Source organism: Astatotilapia calliptera, chromosome 11 (assembly GCF_964374335.1).
Source record: "Astatotilapia calliptera chromosome 11, fAstCal68.1, whole genome shotgun sequence".
Classification (NCBI taxonomy): domain Eukaryota; kingdom Metazoa; phylum Chordata; class Actinopteri; order Cichliformes; family Cichlidae; genus Astatotilapia; species Astatotilapia calliptera.
Window position 1 is genome coordinate 27,807,105 of NC_137432.1, and position 23,959 is coordinate 27,831,063.

General features: G+C 37.6%; 1 protein-coding gene and 1 long non-coding RNA gene across 2 annotated transcripts in view; one reads left to right on the plus strand and one right to left on the minus strand.

Annotated features, from left to right (window-relative positions):
• Nucleotides 1–20,091, plus strand: part of grik3 (glutamate ionotropic receptor kainate type subunit 3) — a 130,146-nt gene extending 110,055 nt beyond the window's left edge. The window contains exons 11-16 of the mRNA XM_026185792.2: nucleotides 2,265–2,488; nucleotides 6,998–7,116; nucleotides 12,379–12,596; nucleotides 15,381–15,606; nucleotides 15,854–16,104; nucleotides 16,795–20,091. Of these exons, the coding sequence (XP_026041577.1) occupies nucleotides 2,265–2,488; nucleotides 6,998–7,116; nucleotides 12,379–12,596; nucleotides 15,381–15,606; nucleotides 15,854–16,104; nucleotides 16,795–17,160 (1,404 nt within the window). The 3' untranslated portion in view covers nucleotides 17,161–20,091. The remainder of the gene's footprint in view (nucleotides 1–2,264; nucleotides 2,489–6,997; nucleotides 7,117–12,378; nucleotides 12,597–15,380; nucleotides 15,607–15,853; nucleotides 16,105–16,794) is intronic.
• Nucleotides 1–23,959, minus strand: part of LOC145431829 (uncharacterized) — a 126,935-nt gene that overhangs the window by 19,169 nt on the left and 83,807 nt on the right. The gene's annotated exons all lie outside the window — the stretch shown is intronic.

The following is a 23,959-nucleotide window of genomic DNA, read 5'->3' on the forward strand; positions in this document are numbered from 1 at the left end:
CCAAGGCACCCTTGAGTAAATCACAGTTACACGCCACGACACTCTGAACCTTCAGCTGATGCAAAGTGACAGTTTCTTGATTACACCATCCCTGCCTCATAATTAACCCTTTGTATATTTCGAGACTACATTGTATAGTATAAGAGGTACATCTATGCTCATGTGCTTTGTATGTATTTCACTGTGCATTTATTTTCCACTAGCGGTTTTTTAAATGCATGTAAAAGTGGCTAGGCATACCGTATGTGTTATCTTCCCTCAGCATTCCTATATCAGAAATTGCCGCCTGTTATCTTCAGTAACCATTGCATAGTTCAGAGGAGGGGGTTTCTGCAATTAGAACCCACTCTACTGAAGCAACACACAGTATGCACTTCTATCAGCTCTAAATATTTCATAAAAGGCAGAGATGCACCAGCTGTGAAATTCAGAGCCCATATTGATAGTCACGTTTGAAAAAAAACCAAACAAACAGTTTGACCAGAAGCAGACATGGATCTATTTATTTTTCTCACTTTTTCCATGCACTGGAAACAAAGAAAACTTCCTGATGAACATAAATCAACTTTTTTTAAAACCCATTCAGCTTTACGCACTATCTTTAAAAATACAGTGAGCGTGAAATTGATGTGACACAAGAGATAAACATCAGCCACTGCCATCAGAAAACATCATTTTGTTTGCAGATAGGCTGGTGGCAGCTAACAAGGACGTTTGCTGCAACCAATTATCAGTGCATCCGTAATTAAGAAAAAAAAAAAAAAGGTCAACATGGCAGCAACATATGTCCATCCTATGCAATCCTTATAACCCACTATAAAATGCAGATATTTGGTACTAAAAACTACATCCAAGTGTTTCATCAAGAAATAAAATGTTGGTTGTTCAGTTATTACTAGTTAATGACCTTTTAGTGTGCTATATTTATTCATTTGCAAAATACCGGTAATAAATAGCTACAGACTAAGACTGTTATGCACTCTGCGTTCTGTGTACATTCAGTGGGCTGTAAACATGTAGATCATGATGGTTGTAACTTTATGAATCCTCGAGGCTGTTAGGTACAGAACACCACGACGCCCACCATCTGCAAACCAAGATAACACCAAGCCATGTGGCACATAGCAGGGCACTATCAGGTTATCTTGCTTGTGCCCAGTTTGTGTTGGTAAGCACAAAGCAGAACAAGGACAGGCGGCATGTATATTAGCCCTCCATAGGGATCTGTGGAATCGCATGCTGGCTGACTTTACGGTTGAGTGGCAGGTTGGTTCAAGGCAGTAGAGAAGAGAGGGAGCAGTGTGTGATCTACAAATTTGAATAGTTTAAGAGAAACAGCCGATACACAGCATGATGCGCTGGTTTTCCCATTTTTCTGTCTCTTCAGAAAACGCCACTGTGCATTTAACTACCATGGCGTGGACTGCAGGAGTATGTAATCCGCAGTGCCACATGCAAAGGGAAAATGTTGTCATTCGAACCTTTATTTACTGCGATGTGGTAGTTATCATACGAATCTGATAGAAGAGCTGCCTAGGACACAGAGAAAATGTAATTCATGTTGAGAACAGCCCCAAGATCCTTAGAGGACAACTTGGAATAAAAGTTGTTTTATGGTATCAACTATCAGCAAACATAGAGTATGCTATATAATAGATGAGTTCCAAGAACAGAGAAGTCGAATGGGTGAATCATTTGGGTAATTTTCATTTCATTAGGTTTGCGTAGGTTTAGCAGGTTTAATTCACATAGGACTAGGTCTTGAAGTTTTGCATAAAGTTCCAAAGCAAACACGAGACCTAATTTTATTTTTAAAAAGCTGTACGGTGAACTGATGTATGAGCAAACTCTGGTTCTCTCCCACTGCTCACTATGTAGAAAGTAAAGAAAGCCTCCCCTTGTGAGCTGTGTCGTTTCTTGGAGGAAAGAGGTATTCGAGCGTGAACTAAGCAGCTGGTTTCATTAACCTCCTGTCCAGCCATGGTGCAGGGGAGCAGTGGGGGCTGTCAATACAAATGGTAACATCCAGAATATGTAGTCATACACATATAATAGGTGAATGCACCTCATCCCGACATGTTCAGCCTTGTTCACTGCATGACGCTGTATGGTGTCATATGTCATTCTTGTGACACTATATAAAGCCTCATAAATGGGACCCCATTTCATCTATTGGGAAAATGTGTCTACTTTGATATAACTTGATAACTTGATATAGTCAATAAATATCTATATAAATGTTGTGTTTTTTTCCCCTAATACAGAGAGCAGACTTGGCAGTCGCTCCTCTCACCATCACTTATGTACGTGAAAAATTCATCGACTTCTCCAAGCCTTTCATGAGCATGGGCATCAGCATTTTGTATCGCAAACCCAATACTACCAACAATGGCTTCTTCTCCTTCCTGAACCCCATGACTCCCGACATATGGGTCTACATCCTCCTGGCCTACCTGGGTGTTAGCTGTGTCCTTTTTGTCATTGCCAGGTAAGTGCAAAAGTTACATGCTATTTCTCTGTGAGGTCTTCCAGTAGACATAGTAATTTACTCTATCATCACAGACTGGGGTTCGAGTACCCAAGCCAGTTCATCATACTGCGTTAGTTGCTGGGTAGTGATCAAGGCAGTTTTGTCTGCATGGGCTCTCTTCAGCGCAGCAGTTGGGGAGGAATACAAAAACCTCCAGTTGAGTTGCAAAGTCCTATTCAGAGGGCAATTTCTTGTTTCCTGTGTTCTGTCTTTGGAATTGGCAAAGCATCTTGAACTAACCCTTCAAAAAGTACTCATTTCGCCTCGAGCTAAAATAAGAAAAAATATATATAATTGTCATATTCAGCCATGCAAAAAGAAAAGAATATATACACCTGATGTAAAATTGCATCAGAGTAGGCTATTTATAGTTGATCACCAGCATTCACATATATTATAAATAATGAACTTCCAGGCTGGTACAAGTCAGTCACAGTTTTAATGGAGGGAGATTATCTGTTTGATTGGGTGAGAAGTATCTCACTTGTAAATTATTTTTTTTTGGTCATGAATATGATGAATATCTTTTTAGTGTCATTGTCTGTATTTCCTGCTGCTTCTCATGCAAAGTGGTGCTTGAGGAAGTTATAGAAAAGCGAGCACTGAAAGGAGTTCAGGGGCTTGAGAGCAAACAGCTGCACTCTATCCTCATTTGCTGTTGTGAGACCAAACAAATTCTGGAGTGGCTTCACATAAGTGCAAAATCATCTTAAATTGTTGCATCAAGTTTTTGAAGGCTGGCCTAGATAGCTGAGTCGCATCCCTAAAAGTGCGTCATAATTGAGCATAAAGCAGATGACAGAAAACAGAGACGGGGCTACTCCAAGCACAAATAGGCCATTTCAAATGCTGGACATTTGCGTCAGTGTATTGTCATCGATATCAGGCAAATAAATATAACAAACATATTAGAAATATATGAAATACAATATTTATGATTTGAAGGAACACTTATTTATCCACAGATAAATAGCATATAAACTATGCTGTAACACTGTGCTGGAAAAATCGCCTATATATTAAAATTAGAGATGATTTCTGAATATTTTTGCCTCACACATTTAAAACCTGAAGATAATACATCCGAAGAAAAAACATTGCCTCACCAATAAATCTGAAAATCTCTGTAACTTGTTGATGTGGATGAGCATTTATACTCTCACTGTCTGTTTAACACGCTTAACACACACAACTAAGCAAGTGTGTGGTTTTACACAACATATTCAATATGTAAAGATATCGTGGCTTCTTGATCCGTTTACATTTATTATACAGAGATATCCAAAGGATCTGAATAGTGATATCCATTCAAAGATCCACTAAGACCATTACCTGACAAAACACAGATCCTACTAAGAATGATTACCTGTGTTTCCAAAGCCTTTTATAGTTTATTCCTCTGTGCTGAGGAGCTCTGTTGTTTTTAAAGAAAACACATTTTTGCACTGGGTGACCTGTTCCTTCATTTCCATGAGCCAGTCTCACTTTCAAAAAGAAATATCCCCACCAAATATACAATTTACTTCTGTTGCCTAAAAACAAATCTCTAAACCACAAAATCCAGCGTTTGCAGGCAAAGATTGGAATCAACACTATATATGTGTTGATTTTAAAACCCTTTGATTTTCACTAAGAACTTGGCCCTTTTGTGGGAATTAAATAAAAAATATAGACTGTTGTTAAAAAAATGTTACAATCCTTAGAACCACAAATGTGTATTTAGATTAAATGTGCTACATTAAATCAGTTTGCAATATCAGCGCATTTTGCCTTTTTTTTTTTCTTGTCTAGTTAGTCTTGGTATTTGTGTGCTTCCTATGAGATCAACTTTATTTAGAGCTAATCGCAAGACATGTCTTTGGGTAAGCTTTGCTCGCCACATCGAATAAATCACAGATGCTGATTTGGTCCTCCAATGATCCAGACTGAAATCATTCACAGACAACAGGGAGTGCTGTTATTATAGTCTGAAAATAGATGTAATTTAATAACTGGCAGCACTAACATTTCAACAGAAAAAAATTGACAAAAAAGTTAAAAACTGTGCCGAAGTAGTATATATTTAGCAAGCTAATGTTTGTGAATGCAAAAATGAGGCTTTTGCTTTGTTACGTTTAATTACCAAGCTGTCTCCAGGTCATTATTTCTATGGGCATGCAGTTGGTCTAACTATATTCTTGGTCGTGTAGAAATGAAGTTTATTTTCCCTCATAGCCACATTATCAAACACTGTGGAAAGCAGAACCTATAGTCGCTTTCTGCATTTGTAATGGTGGAAAATTAATGGTTATTTGGGACATGTGCATTTAGCTAAAGAAGGTACACGTATAACAAAGTGAGACCAAAATCTCTAATACTTCAGCCACTGTGTCATCCGTACACTTTTGCTTGGCTACCTACCAACTACAGCGGGAAAATATGATCAAAAAGTCCACATCAAGTGGAATTATGGCCACAGGAGAATTTACAAAAAAAAATGTTGTATTAGAGTTTCCCTTTTTACTAAAATCACAACTAGTAAATCTAATAACATATATCAGCAACACATGATGTATTGAATGAATCCAAAAAACTGTCGTTTGCAGTCCCTACCCGGGAGAGTACCTTGTTCCGCAGCATCACTCTACTGCATGTAGGCTGCTGCATGAAGTCTGAAACATGCTTATGGCCCTGGTTGACAGCACAACCTTTTTAGACATTAGCAGAGAAATCAGGAGGATTGAATCAGTACTCTCACATTGCCTATGTAGGAGATGCTCTGAAATAATGAAAAAAGGCATTCTGGTTTTCCTCATTTGTGTCCTGTTTAAGTCCTGTTCGTGTATATTTTGGCTGCAAAAATCTCTCCTATTTTCCAAGCCTCTATCACATATTACATGGCCAAGGCTTTCAATTTAAGATTAAAGTAAAACAAAATGAGACTGAAGGAATTCATTAAAATGTTAGAGAGCACCACATTTGTACAACAGCTGCCCAAGGCCTCTTTGATGTCTGCACATGTTATTAAGGGCAGATGAGTCGCGAATGCTAATGGAAACACTTAAAGATAGTAACACTGGTGAGTATATGTGGCTGTTGTCATTTTAGTCTATGGGAAACAACACTTAGGCAAGATCACAGTGGGCAAATACAGTCTTTTAATGTTCATCAGTTCATATATCTGGATGCCTAAATAAGACTAGAATTAATGAATGACACCTGGAAAAGCCTCTGTCTATTTCATGATTACCCATCGGTTCAGTTCGCCCTCAGATTAAAATAGATTGCTGACATATTAGAAAATATTTCTGCGCTGTGTAATTAGATTGAAGTCTATTAGTCTTTTCATAATATACATTCTAGTTAATTCAATCTTTCTAGATTATTCCTGCCATATCCCTTCAGAACAGAAATATGCAACCAAAGATTCAGTATAGGAGAGTCAGTGGACTGTTTTAGTTACTCATTATGTCTAATGCCATATTCTGCCACATTAGCAAATAAGACACGTCGGGGTAATGATGACACAATTCTTGCCACGAGGACGTCAGAATAAAATATAGTTAATATTAATACTTTTTCCCAGCCTCTGTCCTCCTGTGCAGTAAAGTTGCATGGGGTGGAGGGTGGGTGTCACAGATATGGAAAGTTGCACAGGGGTCCTTATTCCTCACATTCTCAAACATGACATTTTACACCCTCTGAAAAATTGTATTTTAATGCTTCAATCGTCACCTTTAACTACAAAGCATGTTGGAATAAGTCAAGGGGGTTTCCAGAGGTAAGGCTTAAAAAACTAGGACCAGTGTATTTAAATTTTTGATGTGACATTTGATAATAGTTTGAAAATTTTTTTGCACCTATATAACCATTCCAGCTACTGCATATAAACTATATTATACATATTTCACCCAGACGTTATGGCCATGTTCGTGGCCAAAATAACCGACCGACTCCGGAGTCCCCCATAGTGACTCCCCTTTGTTTTTGTAACTCATTGTTTTTGTGTTAAAGCCCACAAATCTATTGCTTGCATTATTCCTTTGTATTATTAAAAGACTATCAGAGAGCTACTCTTAGTGAAAAAAGGCCTAAAACTAGCTGTACAGTTACTACCCAGAATTAAGGCAGATGATGGAGACAAAATTCTAGATTAATTACTTAATTGATTATTGGTGTTGATCCTTAGCTTGACAGATGTTTGCTTATATGTTCACCAGATCAACTGTAGAGGCTAATAATCAGTCCAAGGTCGTATTTACAGCTTAATTTGCTGCTAATAATCAATTAATCGTGCTTTAAGTAGTGCTTGTAGAGTTGCTGTCTAATGCATCATTATCTCTTTTACTCTAAACCAAAGATGAAACTCTGAAATAGCAGTGCTATTCAACATTGTTCAAGAATGATGTAAAAGATATAATACTATTGTTCTTTGATCTTGTGACTGGTAGAGGTTTTTGACTCCTTTCCAACTTCTCTTAATCTCAGATTCAGTCCATATGAATGGTATGACGCCCATCCTTGCAATCCTGGATCAGATGTGGTGGAGAACAACTTTACCCTGCTCAACAGCTTCTGGTTTGGAGTTGGTTCCTTAATGCAACAAGGTAAGGCGGCGCACACATCCTCTTTCCTGTCAGAAACAATCCTGTCACCCCCACCCTCCTTTTCTCTTCACCACCACCTCCCACTTTCTGCCTCTTTAACTGACAAGCTCCATGATTTCCATTCCGTGACTGTTTCATAAGACATTTACCTGTCAAGAACAACTGCCGAGCTCAGTCTTACATGACAAAGGGAAGCTGTTGTCACCTACCTGCTGTTTAAAAAGGGAAGAGTATGTGCCAGACACTTGTCAGAGATTGGCGGGTAAGGGTGGAACACATCGTTGCATTTATTTCCATGTTACACAGTCACTGGCCCTGCTCAAGAGCTTTCTGAATGTTGAGGACGCAAAGGGTAAGTTGAGGAACATGTTTGACAAATGCCAGCTGTCAGCTATGCTCGAACTGGCTGCTGTGACGTGTTCAGCACTGCTTGGCTTGCGCTAAGAGTGGCCGGGTGTAGAGAATCCATATGCTTCAATTATAACTGTCCAACAAGTAGCCCACCAACTTATGTCACTGTTGATGCCTTATAATTTTGAACTCAGTCATCATATATTTTAGTGTCAGATCAAAAAGCGTATTGTCGATGTAATATTATTAAGTAAAAGCAGAGGGATATAAATAAGTGTTTGCTGTTAGGCCATTGCTAGGTGTCCCTGAAAGGGATAGGTAGGCAAATAAAGGCCCAGAAATAACATAATGAAGTCAACTGTGGAGAAAAAGACCAACGTAACAAAAATGTTTAACCTCAGTGTAACAAGACAAATCAAGGAGGCTTAGTGAGACTCGGCAGTGGATCTTTGCCCGTAAGGATAGCAAACACATTCAGCAATTCATTAAGCACAGAAATTCGGCGGCACTCTTGTGAAACTGCATAGCAGCACTGCCAATTTGCTGGTGCAGTCAGAGGGTTATGAGTATAGCACCAGTGGGCTGGAAGGGAGAGGAGAAAGAAAATCAAAACAAAATGAGCTAGTTAGTAGCCTATATTATTAAACTAAACTGGGGAGAATTTTTCATTATAATTCATAGAGTGTTGTCTGTAAATGCCTCAGCTCCAGTTCTTCTTATTTAGCCTGCTGGAGCTGACTAGAGCTGCGTCTGCTGCTAATCAGCTCTTCATAGTTCATTGAATAAATTTCTTCACACCAGGATATCAAGTTAATATAAGGTTAGTGTTCCAATAACTGTTTCTCCGTGAATTTTTAAAGAGGTACAGTCAAACGTATATTTCAACATTTAATGCATCGACGTGAAAAAAAGCGACGACGCAGACTGATTCTGGGATTCGGTGACACACATTTGTGCTATGGTACCTTGCACACATGCTGCACGGTGGGATCTGCAGCGAGTTATATTTTGTCTGTGTCACATAAACAGACTTCCCTTGCTTGTCTGCCAAACACAGTGACAGCAGCTGAGACGGAAGCCATTTCCTTGACATGTTTAAAATGCAAATGGACGTGTTTGAGAAAATCCAAAAAAATCTACCAGCTTGTCTGTGGGAGGGAGGTGTCCTAGACAACACAAAGAACATAAAATATGAGGAGGTGCAAAAGCAAACACTTTGTGTGCTTCAGATGTGTTCCTGGGGTCTCGGTAGGTTTTTGCTCACATCATGTCTGAACGTTTCTTGCAAAGTGGCTTCTGCAAAATAAGCACTGCAATGCAGTTTCTGATATTTGTGATGACATCGTTTCTTTATTAATTAAAGCACATCTCCCTGCATAATATAAATAGGATTGTGAATGTATGTTTACCATGATTTTTTTGTTTTGAAATTTTAAATATAGCATTCTTTATTTTGTTATTTACACATTATTACATTGAGGTGGGTTTCTCTCACTCTGGTTGAGAAACTGGAGCAGTGTCCTTGCTTTTTTTTGTATCTTGTTTTTTTTAGAATGGCATCAAAATTAACTTAGCCTACTTTGCGTGCAATGGGACAAACATTTCCATTCACAAGTGTCCTTATTTTAAACCAATTAAGTAAAAGTAAAAGCCTCAAGCTTGGAAAAGGAGTTTTTGTCTGACTCCGTAGAAGAGAATGCTAAGTGCAGGTAGCTATTCTCATGGGAAAGCCGAGTGCTAGTGTTGAGGTGAGACATTGCTTGCGGGAAGAAACACTCCAAAAAACCAGGTGCATCATACTTAGCACGATGCATTTCTAAATTCAAAGAGAAACTCTTACTCTCCCCCCCAAAGGATGACAACTCAAAAGGCATTATTAGATGCAAAGCAATCTGTTCGTTTATTGAGAAGAAAATAACATCATACTGTCAAAGAGACTTCTTAATTATTGTGTTTTGATGAATGTATGTTGAGATGTTAGTAGCAGCTATAGAGATGGTATATTTATCATGCATTAGCTTACAAAACAAAGGAAAAATCCTTTTACAACTCAAACAACTATTTCAAAATAGATTCATTCAACATGATATAGAACTCGTAACATTATAATATTAATATAGAATCAAAATGCCTCTATAATGCAGACCTTCAATAACAAGTGAAAGATTTCTAGTTCCATTCCGGCAGGAGATGCAAATCCCTGTAGGGTTGCATCAGGAAACAAAATAAATCAAAAATCCGGAGCCACCTGCTGTGGCGACCTCTTGTGAACAAGAGAGCAACCGAAACTAGTACTGCATAATGCATAATCTTACGACTTAAAAATGCAACACTACAATTTTTACATAATTCAGTTCAAATTAACTTTCAAAAATCAGCCGGGCTATTTTTTTTTTCAATATTAAGCGATGACCATAGTTTTTGAAGCATTGTTATTGCTCACATTTAAGTGGAATTAGCAAAGTATAGCAAATCAAATGCTGTAGTGAGAAAGGATTTGCTTTGCTGTATCGGCGATAAGAACTTTATAATGTGCAATAGGAGAGATCTGATGCAATGGTAAGAAGACACAACTGTGACATGTTTTAACATTTACAATTGTAGGCATCATGCTTGTTTGTGATGATGACATACCTTACCATGAGAAAATGAAAATATTTTGATAATATACATTTAAATTTAATTTTTTTTAATTTTATAATAACAAAAATATATCAATATAAATGCTATATAATGCATTACACAAATAAATACATCCAAATGATTGGATGCTGTATTGTCAGTTTATTTTAATTACCAGATTAAACATCTGTAATGTCACAGTCATCAGTGTATTTCAGTAATACATTTTTACCTTGAAGTTATAGCTTGCAGTACTCAAAATCTATATTAAATTGAAAGTATATAGGCTAAACATTTTTTTAAAGATAAATTATTATAGTACTACTGCAATGTAATTATTTTGCTGACTACTCCTGTTTGAGACAAAGCCTAATGGGTTAGTTTGATGTATTTTTTTCAGTGGCCTATAGAATTAAAATATTATAGTCATGTCTTTATTAGTGAAAAGATATCAACTTCACCTTTAGTTAGTGCACATGTATGTTAATTTTATCAAAACATTGCTAGTGTTTTGGAAGCAGTCTGTGAGTTATTAAGGAAAATCTTAAACATTTTTAGTCTCTATCGCCTAAAAAGCCCTTATGAGTTAATTTTTAACTCGTAAAATATGATATTTTCTTTTGAGAGTATGCAATATAATACGAGAAGTTTCACCGCTTTTTACTGGAAAATGTATACATCAAGGGACAGTGAATTTTTATTTCAGCTAAAGATTAATAGGCTATTGATATTGCTTTAGCTAGGTTAGCTAACTAGTTTAAAACCATTTTTTTTGCTTGTTAAACATAATATATACACTGTTTGTAATATATATTGTATATATTTTTAGAAATACTTTAATTGGTTATGGAAATAACCATATCGACATTTCTTCTGAGAAAGTTTAGAAAAAAAAATGCCATAATGCTAATTAGCTTAGCATTAGATATATACTGGATGCAAGAGAAAGCTAACCAGAAGTAAAATGTTTTGTTGCAAAATAGTAAAATATTAATCAATACACACATTGTTTCATCTGTTACTTTGTTAATTGATCACTAAAAAAGGAAACATTTCTGAAATGTCAAAAAAGGCAGTGTAGCTCCTGGACACCAAGATGTGAACCGCTGGCTACTCATAGGATCTGTATTGTTCTCCCAGAAAGTACTTTGTTATTTCCTCGGTTTACAAGAGACCTTCAAAGAACTGTATGGTATATTGACACCATTTTATTTCCTTGGCACTACATGACTGATCTGCTTTTTGTATTTATTAGAGTTTTCTGATACAGCACCATATACTGCTCCCTGCTGACAGCAGCGCTTTATAGTGTGGAATTCAATTGAGTTACACGTTGCTTCACTTCATTTTTAGTGCAACAAGAGAATGCATCTGGATCTTCCATCTCTGAAGTCATAGTGAATTAAAGGATGCTACTGTCTTCCCTTGTTTGTAACCAGGCAGAGTCTTTGTCAGACCACAAAGGACAAATCCAATCAAATTTGGTAGAAGAGGTTAAAGAGCTGACCACTCTGCCCCTCTTCTGTGGGCTTGTTACTCTTCAGAATTGCCCTCGTAAATCTTCTCAGTAAAGTAACAGAGTGCACAAAGCACAAGGGTATTTTAAAGGTTGTCAGAGATGAGATATAAAGTAACTTTAACACCAGTCAGTGAGCCATTGTAAACATAGTATTACTCAGCAGAGGACCACTCAAAGTCGAGGTTGATGCAGAGGTGCACTGTCAGTCCGGCTAGGTATTATAGCTTACCTTTATTTTCTTCTCATTTTTATACTGGTGTTGATGATTTGACACAATACCTCAATGTAAAGAAATGATAAGTTATGAAATGCCATGAGGGTATAAATAAATAAGCTTTTCATCAGATTTCACATCCTATTTTTTCACAGATTAAGTTCTTTTGCAGTTGCTTTACCAAAGCTGACTTTAAGAAAATATTGATGACTGAATACAATCAAACACATCAATTATTTCATTTTCATCTTGCTTGAAAAAATAAATAAATAAAAATAATGTAAAACTCTAAGCACCATACAGTTTTACTGATCTGATCTGCCATTTTTGAATTCTAAGCTTAGAGTGTGGCTAACCTGGCAAGCTCGCATCAGTTTCCATTTCCTCATTGACAGTACCTTGATCAACACTAGTGGCACTGCCAAAAACATTTGCAGACCAATTAACAAAAATGCATGGTCATGTCACTGCATTTGTTTTATTCAGTTACACTGTTGGCATGTACAGTTTTATATAGCTAATTGTTTAATAGTCTCTCACTCTACGTTGCCTACAGGCTCAGAATTGATGCCCAAAGCCCTGTCGACCAGGATAATTGGTGGGATCTGGTGGTTCTTCACGCTCATCATCATATCATCCTATACAGCTAATTTAGCAGCTTTCCTCACTGTGGAAAGAATGGATTCACCTGTGGACTCAGCTGACGACATTGCCAAGCAGACCAAAATCGAGTACGGCGTGGTCAAAGATGGTGCAACGATGTCTTTCTTCAAGGTACAAATGGTAGTATTATTATCAGAATTATATTACACATATAAATTCAGTTACATTTTAATTCCCACAGCAAAGGCTTTTTTTCTTTTTAGTTTCTCCACTTCTCTACACCGTTTGATGTGTTCCAGATGATGTTTTTTTTATTCCGAAGTTTCAGCGATTGCCTGAAGGGTCTTGACTTTATTTCATTATTTTGAGCTTTGCTTCAGATGCTTCTGCTGCTGTGGTGCTGAATAACACATGTAACAGAGTTACAGTTTCTCAGAGTAAGAAAATGAAAACACTGCACATTTCTATTGAAGACACATAAGATTATGATATTCAATTGGAATAAAGAAAAAAAAAAACGAATACTTTTTCAGGGCCTGCCCTAGTTTTTTTTGTTGCCCTGCAAATCCTGTATTTTAGTTCATGAATACTTTAGTCTTCACTGTCGAGTTTGATTTATGCATATTTTCTGTTGATAATGTTTACATTGAAAACAATATTGATGTGCTGATGATTAATCGAATTGCATTTTGCTTATGTAAAGGAGTATCACCATAATCGCAGTTTACCATCTATGCAGAAGTAATCTGTATTTATGTTACTTTTTCCAATGTAAAACTGTTATTTTTGATCAGTTTCAATACTTTGATAATCACGGTTGTGATTATTGCATCATAAATAGGTGTATAATTATCCAAGACTCACGTGCCCTCTGCTCCTACTTGCTCTTACAGAACGGCTTAATGATGTTAACTCAATGAGGCAGAGAAGCATGATAAATACTGATGAGACCAGGGAGCAGATAAAGCCTCTGCAAATGGATGCATTTGGTCTTAAACTTATTTAGAAAAATATATTCAACTGTTCGTAGCTTTGCTCTGGATGGAGTCACACGTGCTGTGTGCTGCACATACAGAGGACTGAGGTCAAAAAAGCTACCAAAAGATTGTGATACCAGATGATTTCTGTTACTACCATTTGGGGATTAAGATTGTATTGAGATTGTGTATAATTTAAGCCACGGTGGCACGGTGGTTAGCACTGTTGCCGCACAGCAAGAAGTTCCTGAGTTCAATTCCACCATCAGGCCGGGGTCTTTCTGTGTGGAGTTTGCATGTTCTCCCCGTGTTTGCGTGGGTTCCCTCCGGGTACTCCGGCTTCCTCCCACCGTCCAAAGACATGCAGCTTGTGGGGATAGGTTAATTGGATAATCCAAATTGCCACTAGGTGTGAATGTGCGAGTGAATGTGAGTGTGAATGGTTGTCTGTCCCTGTGTGTTAGCCCTGCGACAGACTGGCGACCTGTCCAGGGTGTACCCCGCCTTTCGCCCTATGGTAAATGGCCGGTATTTATATAGCGCTTTACTAGTCCCTAAGGACCCCAAAGCGCTTTACATATCCAGTCATCCACCCATTCACGCACACATTCACACACTGGTGACGGCAAGCTACATTGTAGCCACAGAGGCGAGGCTGCCGGACACTGGCGCCACCGGGCCCTCTGACCACCACCAGTAGGCAACGGGTGAAGTGTCTTGCCCAAGGACACAACGACCGAGACTGTCCGAGCCGGGGCTCGAACCGGCAACCTTCCAATTACAAGGCGAACTCCCAACTCTTGAGCCACGATCGCCCATCGCCCTATGACGCTGGGATAGGCTCCAGCGCCCCCCGCGACCCTGAAAAGGATAAGCGGAAGCGAATGGATGGATGGATGGATGATTATTTCAACACATTTATAACACAATCTAAGTCTAGTTTTACATTTATCCAGAATAAGACAGCTTTCAAATCATGATCGTGAAATTATAATAGTGTTGTAGCACATGTTTCGTTTCTCTAGAAAAAGAGTCAACCACTATAGGCCAGAACTTATCTTATGAGCTGCCCATTGGATTAAAACAAGTGCACTAAGGAGCCTGTCTATGACTATTACCACCTACTAATGATAGGCTGAAAAAATGCCTGATGTAGCTCCCATTGTTCACTGGGGAAAGATGGGGAGACGTTCTTTATTATGAGTCATTCGTAATTTACACACTGCTGTAACACAAATAAGCCGTACTAAGCTACCATATGGTAAGATGCCAACTTGGCAGCATTTGCCATACATCTTAATTGGTACTTTAAAGTTTTAATATCAGACTATCATATCTCAGTTTTAAGCAGCCAAGATTGTGCTTATACTGCAGTTAACAATAATAGAGGGCTTCTTATAGTGGCATCTTTCACAATTTGAAATGGCTTATACTCTTTAAATAGTAATTATCTAGGATTAGACATGGCATAAATGTGACCTCCTAGAAAATTGCATGAAATACCACATAGCCCGATGTAACACTAATGGCAAGGCTGTCTATTATTGCTGCTTCAGTAGCACTTATGAGGACAGATATGTACAGAGCTTTAATTTACTGTCCTTTAATCTTGTGACAAAGAAGATATGGGTAATCATTTAAATCTATTTGATCACAAGCTAAGAAACTGTATTGTTAAGTGCTGTAAATGAACAAGTGTCATCTCTGACATTTTCTATTCAATTTTTTTTAAAAGAAGGAGAAAAAATCCCCCTAAGTTTTTCTTCCAGAGGGACTAGAGAGATTTTATGGTTAGCAGTATTTTCAGATTTAACACCTTGGGGCATCTAACATCTGAAATTTATTTATTTAAAATTGATTTTTTTTTTTTTTAGTGGCAGAAGCATTGTACTTTTTTTAGCTACTTTCTCTCGCCTGCAGCTAGGGAACTGTTAAAATGAGTCACTTTTTAAAAACTGCATCTTTTCATCCTTTACAGAAATCTAGAGTTTCTACTTTTGAGAAGATGTGGGCCTTTATGAGCAGCCGGCCAAGAACTTCACTGGTGAAGTCTATTGAAGATGGTATTCAGAGGGTGTTGAAGTCAGACTATGCCCTCATTACGGAGTCCACCACTATTGATTACATCACTAGAAGGAACTGTAACCTGACACAGGTGGGAGGACTTATCGACAGCAAAGGCTACGGCATCGGCACTCCCCTCGGTAGGACTTTTAAATGGCTAACGAGTATATTTGAGACTAGAAGTTATAAAAATTGAAAAGTTTTCAAAAGTTATGTGTTACTTTTTGAAGAAGGAGGTTGAGGTATTACTATTCAGATGTGGCAGCAACATAAAACTTTTTTTTAAGCTACTAGTGAGAGTGTGTCACAGCATGTTTATGAACCTTATTATCACAGAGTCCAGCTGGTGTTTCTTCCAAAGTAAAATAGGCCTTATGTTGCTTCCAGGCTCTCCGTACAGAGACAAAATCTCCATAGCAATCCTAAGCATCTTGGAGGATGGGCGCCTACACATGCTAAAGGAGAAGTGGTGGAGTGGGAGCAGCTGCCTGGATGAACGGCATCGCGAAACAGGCCCCATGGGTATCCAGAACCTGGGTGGTATATTCATTGTGCTGGCATCTGGCCTAGTGCTATCTGTTTTTGTGGCAATTGCTGAATTCATCTACAAACTACGGAAGACTGCGGAACGTGAGCAGGTATATGTCCTCATAAATTAACAGAAGAATATATTTTTTTAAGTATGCATGGAAAATTACTTAGAAATTAATTTAATTACACTGTACTAGCATTTGATTCACCTTTTTGCTAAGAAGTTGGTGCATGTGCCATTTTGTTATTTTGCTGCGTTCCATATAGCCGCTAAACCAAAGCTGTGCTCTATTCATGGCTTTTTCGTTCAAACATGTTATAAAAGGATTTGCATGCCTTTGGCTAATCCCCAGGAGGACTTGGCCATAACACCACAACATTTACTTATTTTAACAAGCATAATTGCAAATTGGAGCATAGAGACGTAATCCATTATTAGTCACTGGCGATGTCAGAATATCATGAGCGCCTTTGCTGTTGTAAATCATTAATTTGAGTCATGTTAAGAAAATAGTTGCATGTTCTCACACCAAACTTTTTTGACACAGAAACAATGAATTGTGTGAACTCTACGCGGGGTGGTGTTGCAGTTTGATATTGATGACAGCCATGCACATGCACACAATGCAAACATACCAGAATTAACCCAACATAAATGTTTTTATCCATTTTGTGCTCCTTAGACTGCCGACACTCTCTGCTGTCAGAACAATTTAAAGCTAAGGCATTTACCCCCCGTCCCTTTCCCCTCTTCTCCTTCTCGCTGCCCTCTCCGCATCCTCCCTTTTTGCCCAGAGGTCTTTGTGCAGTGCCATGGTGGACGAGATCAGACTGTCGTTCACCTGCGAGAGACGGGTGAAACACAAACCTCAGCCTCCAGTCATGGTGAAGACGGATGCAGTGATCAACATGCACGCCTACAACGACCGACGACTCCCAGGAAAGGACAACATGAGCTGCAGCACTGGGATGACTCCTGTGTTCCCGTGACAATGTGTTCCCCACAGGGCAAGAGCCTGCTGAGCAATGTTTCAGGGGCACTGCCAGTGACTAGAGACAATGGTATAGATGGGATCACCAGATACAGCATTAACCACAGTGACATGGGAACACTAACAAAACATGGGCAACTGAAAATGGCAGCATCAGCCACACAGGTATGACAACATTCACCATTGTAATCCAAACTGAAAGAGGTAAAAGCAGGATTCAGTGAGGTTCTAAGAAAAGAAAAAAAGCCCATTCCTGAGAAAGGAAACAGTATATACACTCAATCAGTTTCAAGTCTGATGTTTACGTGCGCAACATAGAAACACAAGGAAAAAAAAACACAATGTTCAAGGAATCCTGAATCAGGCTGAAAAAACTTAGCAGAACACAGCGAGAAGAATGGCTCTATGGACAATGGCAATAAATGAAAGATATACAATACAAGAACGGAAGGAGATCTGATTGAAGTTCAGTTTTGCCACATGCAAAAATTGAGTTTCTACCTTTACCCAATTGATTGATTTACACACTCCTAAATGGCCTCAGACAGCAAAAAATAATGTTACCTCAAACTTGTTGTCTGGGCTTTAATGGTTGTCATTGAGTCAAAAGGTATAGGAAAACTAATTTAGTATGTGCAGTATTGTTATTGGTGGACGGCTAGTTAAAAGTTGAGCAATTAAGTTAGTTGTAATTTGTAATTAATTATATTGATAGACACAAGCAATCATAGTCACTGATGCAAAGTGGATTGTTGAGATGTATTAAAAAACGAGAGATACAACCTTGCTATAATGGTCCTAGTAATACCTTTTGTGTCTAATAATTTTGTACATGACTAAATTTTATTAACTTAAAATGATGATTGCCAAAGATATGATGATTCAGTAGAAGCATTTACATTAGCATATGGGGCAGAACGGTTCACTTAGGAGCACAAATCTTGCATCCAATGAAAAGTCCAATGAAAAGCAAATTGGAGCGTTTTAAATTTTGTTGTAATAATCTTGTTGTAATATTTGTTCAAACCATGCAGGGTAATAGGTATCCTAAATACATTATATTTTATGGTTAAGCAAACCAACTTAGATTAAAAAAAAATGTTTATCAAAATGTAATGTAAAACAATTATTGCACAAACAACACAGGAAAACTTATTGATCAATTTCCTGTTCAAAAGTCAAAAATGTCAAACAGTTTTAATAATAATACTGAAAATATTGAAGCAGTTTTGACTAGTTGTGGCAGCCTGCAGTTTTTCTAAAATCTCTAACTCTTGATTGGGCTGAAGGGCATTAGTTCAGGCATTTCTGTTTATATTACAACTGAGAGACAGAGTTTGTTTTGTTTGGGTTTTTTGTTGTTGTTTTTTTTTTTCAAGCATTTAAGCATGACATATTCACTAAAATATGTGTTTGGTCTGTGTCTGAATGTGCCACAGGACCACTGAATGTCCCAACTGCTTCTGACATTTTAAACACTCCATTCATCTGTGTGATCTGCAGGCTTTTTGGACAAATGATTGGTTTGCGTTATATATACTGGGCATAAGTTTGGGTTTAAATGAGCAAAGCAAGATTCTGAAGGTCATCTGCGACCAGAACGTCCGTATTCTTCTTTTCAATTACCTGATGTGGACTGAATTCATACGTGTTGTGTGTGAACATACTGAAAGACAATGTGGTGACAGATCACAGTTTTGTGTGCTCATATACTGTATGCTATACTGTATCTAAAGCGAGTGTCGTGCCCAAGAAAGATTCGAGGAGTCTGTGAGCTGCTGTCGCCTGAAAGCTGAATGAACAGCAAACCTCTGTGAGGTTTAAATTGTTGATACACAGAAACAACATCAACAACAACAACAACAACAAAATAATAATTTGTAACTATCTATGATTCAAGGAAACTCCAGTCTGTAATACTAAGCATTGATTTGGTAGAGATTGACTGTATTATTGTTTTATCAATTCCCTCCTGCAAAGTAGAATATGTAGATAAAATCAGCAGGAGAAAATGTATTTTGCTAAATTTATACTGTTATAAATGAATTCTGTTAACAGGTAAATATGTTCTAGATGCTATTTATTTCATTAGAGAGGTCAATTTTAACTACTTCCTCACTTTACCCCAAATCCATAGCCCCACACCTTTTTTTAATTTATTTAAAAGAAATGCATTATATGATATGGTATATTGGATTAATATCATCCGGATGGAAAAAATATACAGTATGTAAATCTTCTTATATGATGGCGAGAATGTTTCTATGAAGTGAAAATGAAATGGAAATGCTGAGCTTTCCTAAGAATTTGGGGGACGTTGTTTTAGAGTAGGATTATATTACGTAACCCTAACCCGGACCTTCACTCTTCATGAAATCCTGATGACAACCTGGTCTAAGGTACGGCTGTGGTTGATACATGGTTCTGCTACGTTACTGTTACCCTCATGTGAACTGTAGCTTTTCATGCAGGTTATTGAAAGACAAGATTGCTTTTCACGTCTGTAATATGTGAAAGTAAATCAAAATGTCATCCGATTAGTTGGAATTACAACAGGGTTTCGGATTTGGCTGATCCAGTCAGTTTGATTACTGAATATATATGTTTTTTAAGAAATAAATTAATGTGAATAATGTCATTTTACACAAACTTGTAAGAAATGTGGGAGAAAAGTGTGTTCCATTAGCAGTGTGTGATATGAATTTTGATTTTCTAGCAGTCATGATGGTATGCCTTCTTATGTATACCTTTCTTTTCAGTTGCAAAGCTTCTATCATTTGGCAGAAAACCTCTCAAACAATATGATAAATATGTTGGTGCCAACCAGGGTTTTCTTTGTGGACATGCAGAATTTCTATGAATATAGTTTTTGTAAGGTTTTGTAAAAAAAAAAAGGAAAAAAAGATTTTGTTTTCCTAGTAACTGTATGTGTTAAAAGAACATTAGAATAACCCACAGCCGAGTAAAACATGGGGAAAATCGACAAAATACTATATAAAAGCTACTGAATTATTTTCTTTTTAACACACTGTGAATAATTCAATTGTACAGTTTGCTGTATGGGTTATATGAGGTTTTAAATAAAAATACAAACTATTTATATCTGTTGATCTACTGACTGATTAGTGATGTTCCATCGTGCTAAAGATGTGGCTTTAGCATGTTATCACTGAATATCTTTGAGCTTTCAGTATCAACACATTCAGAGTTGCAGTTAAACGTTTTGCAGCGAGTCTCACATTCAAGGTACTATTTGCATTTCTGTGATTTTGGTTGCTTCGTGTTAGAAAGCTTGCAGATGTGCCCAAAATTACTGGATTAGATTCAATTTCCTCGAATCAGATTTTGATTATCATTTGATTATCATTATGAAGAACCTGTTAGTGACTATGCCATTATGCAGAATGCATAAGGAAACATCAAAGACATAACAAAAATGTATAACAGCAAGCGATGATGATGAAAATATATTGTCTAATTGCAAATACAAACAACCATGTGTGGAAAGAGAAGTCAGTGCCCACTGTTTAAGGACTTTGACTCAACATCTGATGCTTTCAGGCAACATTCGAGGATTTGAAATCAAACTGAAAGGCTGCATAATAGGATGGCATAAAGCAAGTTATCTTAGCCAAATGCCTTCTATAGAAAATAAGATTAATATTCAAAAATATATTCACTGGTATATTCATTAGTAGGTAACCTTCTTACTAACAGGTTGGTCCCCTTTTGCCAACAAGATGCTGGAAACATGCTTTATGGATTTTGGTCCATGCTGACATGATAGCATCACATGCTTACTTGATAAATAGCATCTTAAAGGCATGTCCCTAAGAAATATGAAAAAAATCCATCAAAGACCAAACTCTTTGGCACTCCCTTTGAGAACTCTTCCTGAAGACTAAAAGAAATTGCAGAAAAGCTTGCCTAGAAGAGTTCAGGCTTTGTTGAAGAATAAAAGTGATCATTATCTTTCAAGCTCATTAAAATTGTACACACTCTGCCTTATATACTATATTTTATAACATTACCAATTTTCTTAGCTGAAATATTTCCAATTTTCTTAGCAAAGCATAATGAGGGGTGGCTCAGTAGGCTGTGGCATTTAAAGAATATTCAACCCTAACACTAAAACTTGGTTGTAACAAGCGGTTATTTGAGTTACTGTTGGCTTCCTATTTGCTCAAACCCTCTAGCCATTCTCCACTGACCTCAATGAAGGATTTCACCCAGAGAAATGCCTCTCTCTATTTTTTTTCTTTTCCAGATTCTCTGTAAATTCTACATATGGTTATGCGGGGAAATCCCAGTAGAACAGCTGTGTCTAAAATAGTGAGAGCAAATGGCCTAGCACTAACAACCGCGGCACTCTAAAAGAAAAAATAACCTAGTAAAGTGGCCAAAAAGTGTATAATTTGCAACAGTAAAACAAAACTGATCATATCATAACAGAACATAGAAAAATGACAACATAGATTATACATTCTTAACAAAACAGGTCTATGTGCTGAAACTGAGACATTTTGAAACACCTGAAGACTTGACATATTCTATAAGTATCCATATTCTAGATTGTTATATTTCCTATTTAGTTGAAGATTTTGTATGCTGGTCTTTTTTCAAATTCTCTAGATTGTTGTATTTGCATACAACAGCGTGCACATATCCAAGCTTCTCAACTCTGAGAAAAAAAACAAGAAGAGAAAGAATAAATAGACATGTGTGCTTTAAATGGCTTTCATGCATGAACAAGTATGTGTCTTGAGAGAGAGCCAATCTGCTACGATAGAGAGAAAGAGATTAACCTTGCTGGCGTTGGGATGGCAGATGTGTGTGTTAAAAAAGCCGGGGAAACCCCAGGCCATGCCGTTGAGGAGCAGCAGGTGCATAATGAGCGATGGGCAGGGGCCTTGCGCCTAATGGGAAGATTTATTATCTCTCACTATCAATTAATCCCTTTGGACAGACTAGGGCCAGCAGGAATGCATCAAGGGTATGTAAAAGAGAGAGGGAAACTTAGAGAGAAAGGGAGCTAGACTGATGAAGAGAGATGTGAAAGGGCATCAGAAGTGAGGAGAAAAAAAAGATTACGAGACTATGAAAAAATTAAATAAAGAAAATGATTCTAAAACAGTTGGGTAGCCTCAAAGATTTGAGAAACAGAAGTGAAGAAAGAGCAAATAATGAGTAAAACTCCACTAGATAAAAGAACCCAAGTCATATATGAGAAACTTAGAGAGCATAAAACAGAATTTGGGAGACTGATAAATACTTTTTGAGATCATCTTGGAATCTGGACTGGTAGTGCAGCACTCTGGATTATCTCTGGAAGTAGTTCAACAGATGTTAAGAAATTACACTTTCTGAATAAACTACACAATCACTAAATGGATTTAATAAAAAAACAAATCAATTAAAAAGCTGTTACATGCAGTGTTGTTTAATTATGTTGGAGAGGCTTTTAGGAAAAATTACATTTTTTTTCTATTTTTTCATTCTGATGGATATTCTGTGTTCAAATTAATGTTAATGGCCTGCAGCCCAATGTTGAGCCATAAATTATTTATCTAGAGGAGGGTTTGTCGAACTCGTTTTAGTTCATGAGTCATATTCATACAGTCCAATTTGATCTCAAGTGGGCCTTGCTGATAAAACCATTGCAACACTCTATTAAACAAACCTTCAAAAATATTATTTCCCTTTAGTGTTTCAAAAGTAGAAAGGTATTCTTTATTGAAATTATCATGTATAAGTCAAATGTGCTTTAACCTGAGATAGCTTATGTAAATATGTGTTTAGGTTTTTTTTTAATTCGGTAATGTGTTTGTTGTTGGACCTGCAGGGAGAAAATGACATCCTGGACAACTACTCTTGTGTCATTTATATACAGTATAATGATTTAAGAGACAGTGGTTCCTGGTGCACAATGCAGCGAAACTGATATCATCCTCATTAACAGTTTTTCACTCTACAAAACAGTCCATTCTGTTGTGTGTCAGTGCTGACATCTCCGATCTAATTTTTCATACTGGTGTCCATGTTGTGACTAGCTAAGCTAATAAATGACATTAGTACTTTGCAGCACCTTTTCAATACCATGTACTGTACAGAGATCATTCTCAAATGTCTGCCACAACAGTAAAACCAAAGACAGGCAATGCGAATGTCTTTATGCAATGATACCTGCCAAGGGACGTGATATATTAGGCAGTTGGAGAACGGTTCTTAAAGTCAGTGTATTGGAAGCAGGGAAAACTGCAAGTGTAAGGATCTGAGCAACTTTTAAAAGCGCCAAATTGTAATGACAAAATGACTGGGTCCAAGCACCTCAAAAACAGCAGGTCTTTTGGAGTGTTCTCGGTATGGAGTGGTTAGAAGCCAACATACTAAAAATGGTCCAAGGAAAGACAACTGGTGAATCTGTGCCATATTCATGTGCAGCCAAGGCTCATTGATGTTCATGAGGACTGAGGGCTGGCCAATATTCTGAGTCCACTCTTAGGAAAAATGTGGAAAACCTCAATACTACAAATGTTTCAGTTCACACACTGCATATGAGCTTGCTCCAAAGTGGAGTGGAGCTACAGACCAGTAGGGCAGCAATGACCTTGAAAGGGCCGTCACTGGATGACGTTATGCTTGACACTCCAGGGCAATGTGCAGTCATTCAACCCATTTCGGCACCGACCCGTGCCATGCCCATCTCTGTGGACCCATGGGTGAGAGACCCATCTCAGCTGAAGCTGAACCAGCACCAGAGGATTGGCTTGATAGGAAGGCCAATGTGCGCTGAACCTTATTATAGGCAATGTGAAAACTGAATTCCCTCCAGGGAATAAAGGTTATATAGCTGTAAAGAATGAGGCTGAATAAAAACTGTTCTAAAGGAATGAAAAACATGAAAAAATATTACTTTTTAACACAAGACAAAAAACAGGGCATGAAAAGTAAAACTGAATCTATGTTCCCT